A 13,211-nucleotide genomic window follows, 5' to 3' on the forward strand; every position below is an offset into this window, starting at 1 on the left:
CAAAATATTTGCCCTTACACAGCTTTGCATGTCTGCAGAAAGAGCAGTACTAATTCTCAGACACATTTCATCGAACATGTAGTGTGCCACGTTCTCATACGCTTTCTTACAAGAATAATTGAACAAGATTAACTTCTAGTTTAGTAATTTAAAAAATTAGAAGCAAAAAGAAACCCAAAAATCTTGAAATATTTGTCTTCAAGAATTGAAAGTACCTGGAAAATGTTGGAACATTTCTCAAACAAAACGTATATAAAGCATTCAATCAATAGTTGCTTGGTCTACGTGGGAGTATTTCCTCACTGCTATCCTGAAACGCATTGTATGACATGTTATCCCTTGATAAGTACAAATAGATGATGGACAAACTCCCTATGGGATGGTGACTCCAACTCGCCTTAGCCAACTTGTTATTGCTATGAATGAGCATAATTTTTTATGTTTATCGGACTAAATTAATTGGGATTGTTTTTTGAAGGGTTTAAAAACGAATTGTACCAATTTCAAAATTACTTTTGTACGACACACAAGAAGCAGAGAAATTGATGCATAACCCTAGATTAAAAAATTGCAGACAGAATAAAAGGAACAAATTGAAAACACTAAAAAGAAAACAGCCAGCTGACCTTAGAAACCTTTACCTGTGCTTCTCTTTTACATGCTCCTTCTGCATAAACTGCTACAGTGCTTATTTTTCCTTTCCAATTTAGAAATCTGCAATTCTGCTATAGAAAATGAGAGAATTGAACTACACATATTTTAGAATGACATTCCACCCACTCCTGCCTATTTGCAAAACAAATTACAAACAAATCATAAGAGTATCTTCATTTAAAAAACCTCACTTCTAAAAGTGTCATGTCCAAAATTCTCCCATTTTCAACATGTATTTTTCAAGAAGAGACATACACTGGCACACATACAATGAAAATCATATGAAAAAAAGAGTCAAGAAATCACATAAAAGTATCAATCTTTGAGATCAAACTGTGCGGTAGAGACCAAAATCAAAGAGATTATTGTGTTTTACCTTTTGAATTTTCCAGTTTCCAGACTGATTTTCAATGGCGGACTGCATACGAAGTTGCAGGCCTCCTTGATTTTCTTTTGCTTAGCGGGAGAAAAGGAGGCTTTGGGTTAGTTGGGGAGATGATCGAAGCCTATGGAAAACTTATACAGCTACCCAATGGAAAATTTATGAATAACAAACGGTATTTGGCATAAAAACAGAGTAAAATGTAAAATCAATCCAGAAACTGGCAATGGCTTATTCAAGGGCTATTAATCATGATCTACTAACTAAAAAAATAAACGGCTAAAAAATGCACAATGTTGCAAATAAAATTGATTAATTAGCACACAAAAAAATTGTCAAAAGTTTGTCAAAAGGTCAAAATTCGCAGCCCTCCTCTCTCTCTCTCTCCAATTTGTCAAAAGTTTTTTGAAACTGTTGAAATGTGAAAAAAGAAAAGAAAAAAAAAGTTTTTGAAACTGTTGAAATGTGGAAAAAGAAAAAAAAATAATTACAAAAAATAAAAAGTTCGTCTCCTACCCTGTTTCATAAGGAAGAAAAAATGCACAAAAGATGGAAGAAAAAATGTCGATGCACATCTTCCCTTTTATTATTTTTTCTTTGACCTTTTCAGATGTACCATCCCCTTTTTTAAATTATTCTATTCCTTCTTTTCAGATAGTGTCATGCACCTTTCTACTTGTCTTTTTTTTGTGGCTTCGGTGGCTTTGGCAAATGGGTTTGTTTTTTGGCCCGGCTTCTCTGTTTTTCCAGTTTTGCATACATTTTCATCTTTTTGCGGTAATGATTAAATCATGTTAATATTTTATATTGATTTTTTTATAAAAATAATAAAATATAAAATAATAGTGATATAAAATGTTAACGTAGCTTAACCGTAACTGTAGAAATAGAAGGAGATGAAAATGTATGTGAACTGGAGGGCAGAGAAGCCGGGTCTTGTTTTTTTGTTTAAGGAGAGCAGACAGGCAGCAGTAGAGGGGGAGGCAGCAGGAGAACACCTCATCAATTGTTGCGGGAATGACCTTCATCAATTCTTGTGGACATGACATCCAGCTGCAACTAAATTCCCGAAAGCAACCCGACCCTCGCCCTCCCTCCCTGCCTAGCCGTCTCTCTGTGCACCCGTTGCCGACAAAAATGCAATCAAGCTTTCGGGCACCCCTATCCCTTGATTTGCTCATCCCACCCCTCCCTCTCTCCTCCCAGCTTTCCTGGTCTCTGTCGGTGACTCAAGTAAATTGATAGCAACCAAAAATATATAATAAAAATAGAACTTTAATGAAAAGTTTTTGTTATTATTCATTTTAACGAAAAATCACATTTTTACACTAAAAAATCAATCTTGATACTAATCATTTTATCTTTTATTTTATCTTTATCGTTAAAACTCAAAGTTTTGAAATCATTTTCATTAGTTTTCCTTAATAAAAAATTAACCACATAGCAATTTAATAAATTTATATATATAAAGGATCACATCAAAATGGTAAATTCGTCTGCCACAAACAAGTCATAGCAACCAGACAAACTCCAGTAGCCCAAACACACAAAGCCCATTTTATGGACGTAAAGATAATGAAATCAACCCAAAATTGCACAGTGCCATCCGCCCCCCTTAAGACTAAAGTAATAATTATTTCCTTTCACCAAAATTGCACAGTCCAACTTAGGAGCAGGAGTATGTTGAATGTTGGCTGTTCACCCTGGTTTTTGTGGTTTTTTTTGTTGGATTGATTGGTATTGTCCCACTTGGCCGGCTTCCCTACAATTTTCATTCCCTCTCTCTTCCATTATTTCCTTTCACCAAAACCTGTCTCTTTTGGTTTGATCTGCTCGTACTTTTGTGTAAGTGTTTTCATCGTGGTTTTCATTAACTTTTCATTACTTTCCAAGTAGCCTCTCTATCTGTTCTACTCCTAGGTAGAGAAATATGACACGTCCCAACAAGGAAGGTTTCAGGAAATTTCTCACAAGTCGGTCTTCCACTTTTTTTTAGGTAGAGAAATATGACACCACCACCAGTAGAAGTAGTTGATTGTCCATCTCTCTCCTATTTATTTCCATTCCTACCTCTCTTTCAACTTCCTCTCTTCCTACAACTTTGCATTCAGAATTTTGAGTGAGTTTTCTGCTTATTTTCTTGTCATTTCTCACTTCTCTCTGCCTCTGTGTAAGTTTGTGTTGACTCAGTACTTTGTTTTTGTGGTATTTGCTTTGAGTCCTTAATCTCTTTTTCTTTGCTGATTTTTGTTTTACTTGTTAGTTTTTGTTTCTCTTTTTTGTTTGCAGAACCCATTTTCCACTGGTAACTGAATCTGATTCATTGAAACTGAGTTATCGTGAGGATTGTACAATCAAATCGAATTGTCAAATATGTGTTGGTACTGAATTACATATCTGACCACAGTGAGTCCCTTTAGTTACGAATAAAATTGCATTTTTTAAATTACCAAAAGAAAATTTAAAGTTTCAAAATTTCAATTTTTTTTTTAAATTTTAAGACATTAATCTTCTATCTATTTACTTGTTCATTCAGTTACTGTTCGGAGTACTCGATTTATAGCAACTGTTTTTCTTTTTTCCCGATGGCATTGAGCACCCAAAGAGCCTCTGCATCTTTTGTTTCGAATGAATCCGCTCCTCGATGGAAGTATGATGTGTTTTTGAGTTTTAGGGGTGTAGACACCCGCAAGAGTTTTGTATCTCATTTATACCATGAATTGTGGGAGTGCCAAGGAATTACGACTTTCTTGGACGATCGAGAGCTTGAAGGAGGAACAAGTATTCATCTTGAGCTCCCGAGTGCGATCAAGGAATCGCATATTGCAATCGTTGTTCTCTCACCAAACTACGCTTCTTCCAAATGGTGCTTGAATGAACTTACAACCATTCTTCAATGCATGGAAGCCAGGAACTCAGTTCTGCCGGTCTTTTATGAGACAGATCCATCTGACGTTGGAAATCAGAGGGGGTCTTTTGCCAAAGCCTTCGATGAGCATGAAGAAAAGCTCATTAGTACCGAAGACAAAATGAAGGTGACCCAGTGGAGAGAAGCTCTGAAAAAAGTATCCAAAATTTCTGGGTGGCATTCGAAGGAATCTAAGTAAGCATGCATGAACAACTATAATTTCCCATGTCTTAGTAGAGGCAAACTTGAATGCTTCGTTTATGTTTTTTTTTATTGGTTATTTTATACCTTGTAGGTGTGAAAGGGAGCTTATTGAAAAAATCGTCCAAAGTGTGTGGAGGAAAGTGCAAGCTACATTCACATTGTTAGATTCTTCACAGAAATTTGTTGGGGTTAATTTTAGGCTTGAGCAACTAAGTTCGCTATTAGCTCATGATGCGAATGATGTTCGCTTTATAGGGATAACGGGGATGGCTGGCATAGGTAAGACAACTCTTGCTAAGCTAGTTTATGATAGAATCTTCCATCATTTTGAAGTTCATTGCTTTCTTGGCAACGTTAGAGAGGTTTCTAAAATAAACCGTACTCTAATTGGCCTTCAAAAAAGACTTCTTTTTCCGATGTTGAAGGCAAAGATTGAAGAAATTTGGGATGAAGAGTGCGGACTCTTTTTCATTAAGAAGTGCTTATGCAATAAAAAGGTTCTTCTCGTACTTGATGATGTGGATGATTTAAAACAACTAGAAGTACTGGCTGGAAATCAAAGTTGGTTTGGTATGGGAAGTAGAATTGTGATTACGACTAGAAATGAAGGGTTGCTAGTCCAACATGGTATAGCAACATCATATAAGATGCGGGGGTTGAATGACTGCGAAGCACTTGAGCTCTTTAGTCTGAATGCCTTTAGGAAAGAACAACCCGAGGAAGAATTTTTGGAACTCACTAACCATTTCCTAGAATATGCCAGCGGCCTTCCACTAGTTCTTAAAACATTAGGGTCTTTTTTGCATACGAGAGGTCAGGATGCATGGAAGAGTGTGTTGGATAATATTCATACAGTTCCTAATCCAACAATTTTCAATACACTCAAAATCAGTTATGATGGACTAGAGGACATAGAGAAGAGAGTTTTTCTCGATGTTGCATGTTTCCACAAAGGGAAGTGCATGAAGCAAGTTATTCGAATGCTAGACAATTCTTTTGGAATTTCTAGTAGTATAATGATAGATCTACTAATTGAGAAATCTCTCTTAACTATTGAAAAACGCATCCAATATGATAATTCAGCCAAGTACTTCATAGGAATGCATGATTTGATACAAGAAATGGCATGGACAATTGTTGGTCAAGAGTCTAAAGAGCCTGGTCTACGGAGTAGGTTGTGGCTTCCGATGACATTTTCTATATATTGACGACCAATACGGTAAGAAGCTATGTAAATACCAAGTTCAAAAGAAGATATGATTTCTTTTAACGCAATATACTTAAATGTTAAATTAACGTTTCCCACATTCTTGGTTATTAGGGAACGAGAGCTATTGAAGGTATAGTCTTACAGTTACCTGAAATAGAAGAGGTGCACTGGAGTTGTGAAGCCTTCTCTAATATGCATGGATTGAGGTTTCTAGAATTCGACAATTTGATCATTTCTTCACGTCCCAAATTTCTTCCATGTTCCTTGAGAATTATGGTTTGGAGTTGGTATCCTTCCAAGTCTCTTCCACCAAGCTTTCACCCGCGTTTCCTTTCCCAACTAAGAATGCGTCATAGCAAACTTGTTCGTTTATGGGATGAAAAAGAGGTAAGAGTATATTGAATGAATGCTACTTATCATATTTTTTTATGGATTGTTTTATACACACGCCACATTTTGTTGATCACTCCCCACATGCTCAATACACCCCATATCCATTTTTTAAATTAAAATTTATCTTACCACACCCCACTTGCTTTCCAAAACTACCTTCACAACCCATACTCTTTGTCAATTAAGGATTTTTGAGTTTTGCTTTCGATAGATTTTGGGGTTTTTGTCAATTAGGGATCATTTTCCTTTCTTGCAGCGTAGTTGCATAATACCTTGAATTTTTCAGATTTTTTCAATCACATGGTAAGCAAAGTAGTTGGAAATAGGATGATTGCATTAGTTCCTTCGTCTTGCGATCAGTTGGCTTGAGAGTCTATTAGGATGATTGCAGAAGTGTCATTAGGCTCAGAACATTAGGTTTCTTATTCACCATATTGGCTTCCTTTAGTTTCATCTAGATGATATTGGATTGCCTCGTGATAGTATCATTTTTCTTAATGTTTGCAGATTTTTTTTGTCTTTTAAAATCTTATTATTAGGCCTTAAATAGTCATTTTATAAAAAAAAATAGGTAAGTTATTTAATAAATAAATGTTTGTGGAGTGTCTTTAACAATATGTGTGATGTAATAAAAAAACATATTTATTTTTAAAAAATTGCTGCTCTTATCACATGTTTGTATCATCTCACATGCGTTAGTAGGCCCTACCTATATTAGAGAGAAGGTATAATTAATTGTATAAATAAGTGGTAAATATAGCATTACTCTTTTTTCAATGTCAAATAGAATTGTAAGGTTTTTGGAAGCTTATATATTATTTCATGTATTGTACAGAACTTTCCCAAGTTTGAAATGTATTGATCTGAGCTACTCAAATAAATTGATCACTACACCAGATTTCACTGGTCTTCAAAATCTTGAGGAGTTGGATCTTGGGGATTGTACGAAGTTAGTTGAGATTCACCCATCCATTGCAGTTCTTAAAAAACTTAAAGTTTTGAATCTTCGTGGTTGTGAAAGTATTAAGAGCCTTCCAAGTGAAGTAGAAATGGATGCTCTTCAGTATTTGAATCTTTTCGGATGCTCCAAAGTCAAAAAGATCCCAGAATTTTCGAACCAGATGAAAAGTTTGTCCACGCTTTTTATACGTGGGACTGCGATTGAGAAATTACCTTCATCGATTGAACATCTGGTTGGCCTTACTAGACTGAGTATGAATAAATGCAGAAGAGAGCTGTTTGTTGATATGAAAAATCTCAAATCTCTTTCGCTTTCTGGACCACTTGCTAAAGCAAGGGATGATGGGCCTTGTTGGGGTTTGGTGTTGTCTTCTTTATTTCATTTGCGTTGTTTGGAGGACTTAGTACTACGTTATTGTGATCTTGGTGAAGGTGATATCTCCGATGATATTGGTTGCTTGTCGTCTTTAAAAAAGTTAGATCTTAGTGGAAACGGTTTTGTTACCCTTCCAGCAAGCATCAAATGCCTTTCTCGACTTGAGCGTCTTTACTTGAACGAGTGCCAAAGACTTGAGCAACTGCCAGATCTTCCGTCAAATAGGAAATTATACGTATATGTAAGTGATTGTACTTCATTGAAAAGGTTGTCGGATCCATCCAATTTGTATGATTTTGCTTTCAGTTCTCTGAATTGCATTACATTGGTGGAAGATGAAGACTGGATCAAAACAATATATTCAAGGATCGTGAAATACGCAACTGAGGTGCTCTCTCTCTCTCTCTCTCTCTCTCTCTCTCTCTCTCTCTCTCTCATATAATGGTTCTTTCGGTGCAGAAAATCTGTCGTCATCCTATTGTGTGCCCCGGAAAGGGGATTCCCGAGTGGTTCAACAATCAAACTTTGGGACATGCGCTAGATGTGGAGCTACCTCCGCAATCGTGTAGCAGCTGGATGGGGATTGCTTTTTGTGTTGTTTTTGCACAACCTAAGGAGAACTTGGGTCTTCTTCAAAAACAAAATGAGAACTTCCGAAATCCAGCTGCCCCTCAAACGGATGGATTCTGGATTCGGTGTTTACTTCGGACAAACCGTAAACAGAGTGCACGGAGTTCATGGTGCTTTACAAGGCCTCTTGTGTCTGAACACCTTTGGATATTCTATTTGCCTCGCAAAGAATATCTTCAAGAACAGTTTCTATTTGAAACTTATTATAGTCTCGGAATGAATCAACCCAAAGTAGGCTTCAATGTGGTGAAGAAGTGCGGGGCTCGTGTGGTGTACAAGAAGGATTTGGAAGAACTCAACCGAACACTAAAAATCTTGAAGCGAACACATGAATATTGTGAAGTGGGAGCTTCAAGTCAAAGTCGTAGTTTTGACGTCAAAGAACATACCCGCAAAAGGCACAAGGAAGACAAATAATTGTTTCATGCTTTTTTCAACCATTCAATGCCTCAAAGTTTAGTCAGAATCCATGTAAGTCACTATCTGAATCCCAGCATAACCTACATAATATTTTAGTATTACTTTTTAACTTTTTTGAGCTATAGAATTTTAACTAGCAACGGTGCCCGCACAATGCTACTGGTTTTAAAACTGTATAAAACATGCAAAAAATTCTAAATACCTACGGTATGCAACACTATTTACATTCATGTGAAAATCGATTTACAGTAACTAACATATACGTGTCCCAAGTGTCCATATCACAGTCATTGGTTTCTGGTGCGGAGTTCACAGATTCCTACTGGTTTGAGCTGAAGAGTTGGATGAACTCGCTCTAAACTTCAATGATTTACACAGCTGCTTATCTGTCGGCAATCCATCATCAAGATAAACACTTTTGACCTCAACTGTCCATTTATAACTGAATCTTTCACAAAAACCCAGTAACTATCTACTCCTGCATGACCAGAGCATAAATCTACCTTAATTATATTTCTAAAACTGAATTCAACCCATAAATCCAACTCTAAATTACCAAACAATTAAAAAAAAAAAAAAAAAACTTTAGCATCAGATAACACTTCAAACAGACAAAAAGCACGATACACAATCTTGCACCAATAGATCGAAACCCGAGAACAAACAATCATCAAGAAGCACCCAGATGATCAGAGCAAAAAGCTGGAAGCAAAAAGTATTTTACTTATGCAAAAGCTTGCATTTTTTTTATACCCAACCCTCAAACTTGCATAAATCAAAGAAAAGTAGAAATTAAGATGTAGAGTTGTCCTCAAACATACTGTGTGGAAGCAAAGCATGGAGGTTTGTGAAGCAAACAGCGACATCAAAACAAATTGGAGGTCCGTTAGCCTCTGTTCCTCCTCCTCAATCTAAAAAAATTACAAAAACATTTCAATAAGTACATTAACATTTAAAAAAAAAAGTTTTTGTTCATCATATATTTTGGTTCATACTATGTGAAGGGAGGTATTATAATATGTGTATTCTACAAAATCATATGGCATGTAAAAAAGGATGTATTACCCTCCATCTAAATGCTCCTTGAATATTCACAAAAAGTAACAGAACATTAGAAGTTCAAATTAAAAAAGTATCTAAACTATTTACCATTTCAGAATAACTTAAATATAGAGATCCTCATCGTGTGTCCAGTCATCCATGCTAAATTCCGGAAATGAACGACATCCATATTAGAATAAAGCCATTGACCTTTCTCGATTTTCCGCCATTTACCATTGCAATCTGAAAGGATGTCAACAAAAAAATCAAGAAACATGAAAGCTCGGTACCATCCTTACTGAAAACAGTGAAAAGGCGTAACATGAAACTCCACTTACTAATATTAGATGATTTGAGCTACCAAAGGAAAATGCCACTGGGCATATCCACATGCCATCTTTAAGATCAAAATAATTCCTTTTTCAGAATAAATTTACTGATGACAAAGCTTATCAAAGTTATATGAATCTGTGACTAAATTATGACACTATATGCTCTCAATGCCATACAAATTCAGATTGTCAACAACGCACTTTCGACAATGGGCATAAAGAGTTTAGACCCTTTTTGAAATGGTAAATAATGCACAAAAAGATCTAAACTATCTACCATTTCAGAACAACTTAAATTGAAAGTAGATTCTTGATGGCGAGGCTAAGACGCAACAAAAAAATGAATATCTGTTTCTGTACAGGATGAGAAGAAATTTATCATACCGGGTTAATTTTGGCTTGATCATTTTCAGAATGAAACTTCGGCAGCGGATGTTGAAATTTGGTAAGTATCTTTTTGTGCTTAAATGTTTTCTGTTATAGGTTCAATCAAGTCCAGATATTGTATATTACGTTTGATTTCAATTCGTCTGATGCTGAAACTATAACAATATATCGACATCCAAGATAGAAAACATCTGCCCCATGCTAAGAGAGATGAGGCTTTAGTTGTCTAATCAAGTTTAGCACGCAGTGCCAAGATAGAAAACATATGCCGCATGCTAAACTTGAAACTATCGACATCCACAATCTAGGTTTGTTTTCAATCATTCTCTCCCCTCCCTCTCGCTCGTGGTTAGTGGATGTGACGGGAAATGACTGTTCTTCCAAAAGTGTTTTTCAAACAGTTCTGGAGAGTTGCCGGTCTGTATTATCTGTTGGCAGCTGTTTTGTTTGTCACTTCTTTGGCTCCTTGTACTCTAATAGTTTGATTTCTTCTTTGGTCTTTGTAGTGGGGTCAAGCATGATTAAGGTGTTAGAGTACATAGCTTTTGGTATTTAGTTTTATGAAGGTTTTGGTTGTTTGGGAAGAAGGAAAATTGCAGAGAAAATGCAGCTATGGTGCTGCAAGAGTTATGAAGGTTCTGATTAGCATAGATATTTGCAAGTAAAACAAATAAATACTGTAGAATTCTTCTTGTCAATTAATTTCAGTTTGTGTGCTCTTCTTCCATATGTTATCTTATATTCATCATTGTTGGAAATTTTAGCTTCCTGTCTCCATTGCAGAAGAAAATTAGTTTTGTTCAAAATTGACTCAGTTTAGAATTTCATCTTCCGTCTTTGAAATTCCGTATGATCGTAAACCCCTTTCACTTTCCTGTTCTTTCTTTATATTCATTGCATAAAGTTTATACGTATGAAACCCGATAATTTCTTGTACGTTAATCCGATGATTGCTTCATATATGGTGGCGGTTTTCGTTAGTCCTCCCCAGTACACATAATCTGTAGCTTAGAGGAATCTGAAGAACTAGCTTCTGTCGAGTAAACAGACAAGCTAACGTTGAGTCCTGCTGTGATTGTTGGTGCAGCTTGCTGCCTTTTGGGATAAAGCTTACGTACTAGCTAGGTCAGTTTCACCACCCATTGACCGGTTCTTCTTCTTTGCCGCAATTCAGTGCTGGTGTTGGGACGTGGAAGTGTTAGACAAATAAGGAATATGGTTGGAGTCCTTGTGTAATTGTATATAATATTATTATTGGAAGAATAAGCCGTCCTACAGCCGTCCTACCTTGTCCTACCTACACACTAGCCGTCCTACAGCCGTCCTACCTTGTCCTACCTACACACTAGGACGGCTACCTTGTCCTCTACAGCCGTCCTACCTTGTCCTACCTACACACTAGGACGGCTACCTTGTCCTACCTACACACTTGTATCATGTATATGTATCCTTGTAATCTTGTAGAGAAACACAATGAGAAAAAAAGCATTCTCTTCCATTTTTCCACATTCACGTATCAATAACAAATATATTTTTTAGCCTACATACCTTTTTCTACATGGTATACAGAGCAGGTTTATAACCCTAGCCCTAATTTTTTTTTTGGCAGCTTTCTCTGCCGTTCCCATGGCTGACTCTTCTTCTTCCGATGGTGTTTTTTCCCTTCATCATTCCGACCACCTGAATCTTGTCCTTGTATCCAAGAAGTTGAATGGTGATAACTACACATCCTGGGCCCGTGGCATGCAGCTTTCCTTGAGTGCCAAGAATAAACTTGGTTTCATCACTGGCGATATCCAAGAACCTTCTTCCTCCGACGACCCTTATGCTCACGCGGCTTGGCGTCATTCCAATGACATGATTCTCTCTTGGCTTTTGCATTCCTTGGAACCTGACCTTCAAGAATCTGTGCTTTTTTCCACCTCTGTCCAAGCTGTATGGGATGATCTTCGCGAACGCTTCTCTCAGAGTAATGCTCCACGCATCTTCCAACTCAACCGGGAACTTGCTACAATTTCTCAAGGTTCTTCTTCTATCTCCGCCTATTTTACTCGCCTGAAAGCTCTCTGGGATGAGCTTGCTTCTTATAATGATGGCTGCACGTGCTCTTGCAACGCCAAGCATGACCGTCAACAACTCATGCAATTTTTAATGAGCCTCAACGAATCCTTTGCTGCTGTTCGTGGCCAGATTCTTTTAATGAATCCCCTTCCCACTGTTCGTCAGACCTGTTCCTCGGTGTCTCAAGCTGAAAAACAACGCTCCCTGGGCGTCCTCCGCTCTGTCGATCAACCTGCTGCCATGGCTGTTCGTGGCCCGTCCCGTCCCTCCTCTGCTCGTCCTCCCCTCCACTGCACCTACTGCAATTTTGATTATCATACCCGAGACACCTGCCATAAACTTCATGGCTATCCCGTTGGCCATCCCCTCCATGGCCAACCGTGGCGACCACCGCGCCGTGCCACTGCTTCCAGTTCTTCCCGCAGCCATGCACCTTCCAGTCCTCCCCGGCAACCACGGTTTTTTGCTTCCCGGCCATATAATTTCACCCAGGCCTATCACGTGCAAGGCACCCAGGCCCCCGCCTCCTCTTCTACTCCAGCGACCCACCAAGTGCACGGGGCCCAGCCCACTTTGCATGACTTGCAGCTTGCCATGCCTGACCTCTCTGCCGAGCAGCACTCCCGTGTTCTAGCTGCTCTACGTGACACCACCACCCCTCCTTAGGCCAATGCCGTGCTCACTACTGATTTTGCCCAAGGTTTGTTACCTGTCACCTCTCGTCATGGTCAATGGATTCTTGACAGTGGTGCTACGGATCATATTACTTCTTCCGCTTCATGTTTGGTTAATCGCTCTCCTTCACATTTGCCGCCTGTTTCTTTGCCTAGTGGTGCTTCCGCTCCCATTACTTTTACCGGCACTCTTCCTTTAAATTCATCAGTTACTTTGAAGGATGTTTTATGTTTCCGAGTGGACCTTTTATCGGTTGGTAAACTTACAGATGGATTATCGTGTTCCATAACCTTCTTTCCTTCTTGGTGTGTTTTGCAGGACTTGGTTTCGAAGGCGATGATTGGTGTGGGTAAGCGACGTGGCGATCTGTATTACCTTGTGGCCCTTACCTCTTCTCTCCCCACCCGTCAACCTCTCTGCAACATCATTACCATCCCCTCCTCCCTCTGGCATAGGCGTCTTGGTCACCCCTCCTCCACTCGTTTGCAAGCTTTAGCATCTAGCTCTCTTAATTGTACTTTTGATTCTAGTCATATTTGTGATGTTTGTCCGTTGGCAAAACAAACTCGTCAACCTTT

General features: G+C 38.1%; 3 protein-coding genes across 7 annotated transcripts; all 3 read left to right on the forward strand.

The window, feature by feature from the left end:
• Nucleotides 1–2,874: 2,874 nt before the first annotated feature.
• Nucleotides 2,875–5,612, forward strand: LOC125475712 (disease resistance protein Roq1-like). Of its 4 annotated transcripts, none has more exons than XM_048580846.1 (5): nt 2,875–3,206; nt 3,326–3,442; nt 3,573–4,139; nt 4,240–5,367; nt 5,470–5,612. In XM_048580846.1, the coding sequence occupies exons 3-4, from the start codon at nt 3,622–3,624 to the stop codon at nt 5,354–5,356; spliced, it is 1,635 nt and encodes a 544-aa protein (XP_048436803.1). In that variant the 5' UTR covers nt 2,875–3,206; nt 3,326–3,442; nt 3,573–3,621; the 3' UTR covers nt 5,357–5,367; nt 5,470–5,612. The 4 variants fall into 4 exon arrangements, with proteins under 4 accessions (XP_048436803.1, XP_048436804.1, XP_048436802.1 ...); XM_048580847.1 differs by having other exon boundaries at nt 2,875–3,155; XM_048580845.1 differs by having other exon boundaries at nt 2,875–3,442.
• Nucleotides 5,602–8,185, forward strand: LOC125475714 (TMV resistance protein N-like). 2 transcript variants are annotated; one of them, XM_048580848.1, is made up of 3 exons: nt 5,602–5,745; nt 6,587–7,475; nt 7,547–8,185. In XM_048580848.1, exons 1-3 carry the CDS (start codon nt 5,735–5,737, stop codon nt 8,132–8,134), a joined length of 1,488 nt encoding a protein of 495 aa, XP_048436805.1. In that variant the 5' UTR covers nt 5,602–5,734; the 3' UTR covers nt 8,135–8,185. The 2 variants fall into 2 exon arrangements, with proteins under 2 accessions (XP_048436805.1, XP_048436806.1); XM_048580849.1 differs by lacking the exon at nt 7,547–8,185 and having other exon boundaries at nt 6,587–7,328; nt 7,394–7,475.
• Nucleotides 8,186–11,572: 3,387 nt separating this feature from the next.
• Nucleotides 11,573–12,251, forward strand: LOC125475715. The gene is made up of 2 exons (XM_048580874.1): nt 11,573–11,920; nt 12,088–12,251. Exons 1-2 carry the CDS (start codon nt 11,641–11,643, stop codon nt 12,147–12,149), a joined length of 342 nt encoding a protein of 113 aa, XP_048436831.1. The 5' UTR covers nt 11,573–11,640; the 3' UTR covers nt 12,150–12,251.
• The last annotated feature ends 960 nt before the right edge of the window (nt 12,252–13,211 follow it).

The sequence above is a fragment of a genome, unplaced genomic scaffold (assembly GCF_019419815.1).
Source record: "Pyrus x bretschneideri cultivar Hongxiangsu unplaced genomic scaffold, Pyrus_bretschneideri_v1 Contig16, whole genome shotgun sequence".
Taxonomy (NCBI): domain Eukaryota; kingdom Viridiplantae; phylum Streptophyta; class Magnoliopsida; order Rosales; family Rosaceae; genus Pyrus; species Pyrus x bretschneideri.

Excerpts from the sequence above, each read along its gene's own strand:
- LOC125475714 (XM_048580848.1), top strand. Across the intron at positions 7,476-7,546 it reads TCGTGAAATACGCAACTGAG|AAAATCTGTCGTCATCCTAT; the intron begins GTGCTCTCTCTC and ends CTTTCGGTGCAG.
- LOC125475712 (XM_048580844.1), top strand. Across the intron at positions 4,140-4,239 it reads TGGCATTCGAAGGAATCTAA|GTGTGAAAGGGAGCTTATTG; the intron begins GTAAGCATGCAT and ends TATACCTTGTAG.
- LOC125475715 (XM_048580874.1), top strand. The coding sequence starts at position 11,641 with ATGCAGCTTTCCTTGAGTGCCAAGAATAAACTTGGTTTCATCACTGGC. Across the intron at positions 11,921-12,087 it reads ACTTGCTACAATTTCTCAAG|ATTCTTTTAATGAATCCCCT; the intron begins GTTCTTCTTCTA and ends GTTCGTGGCCAG.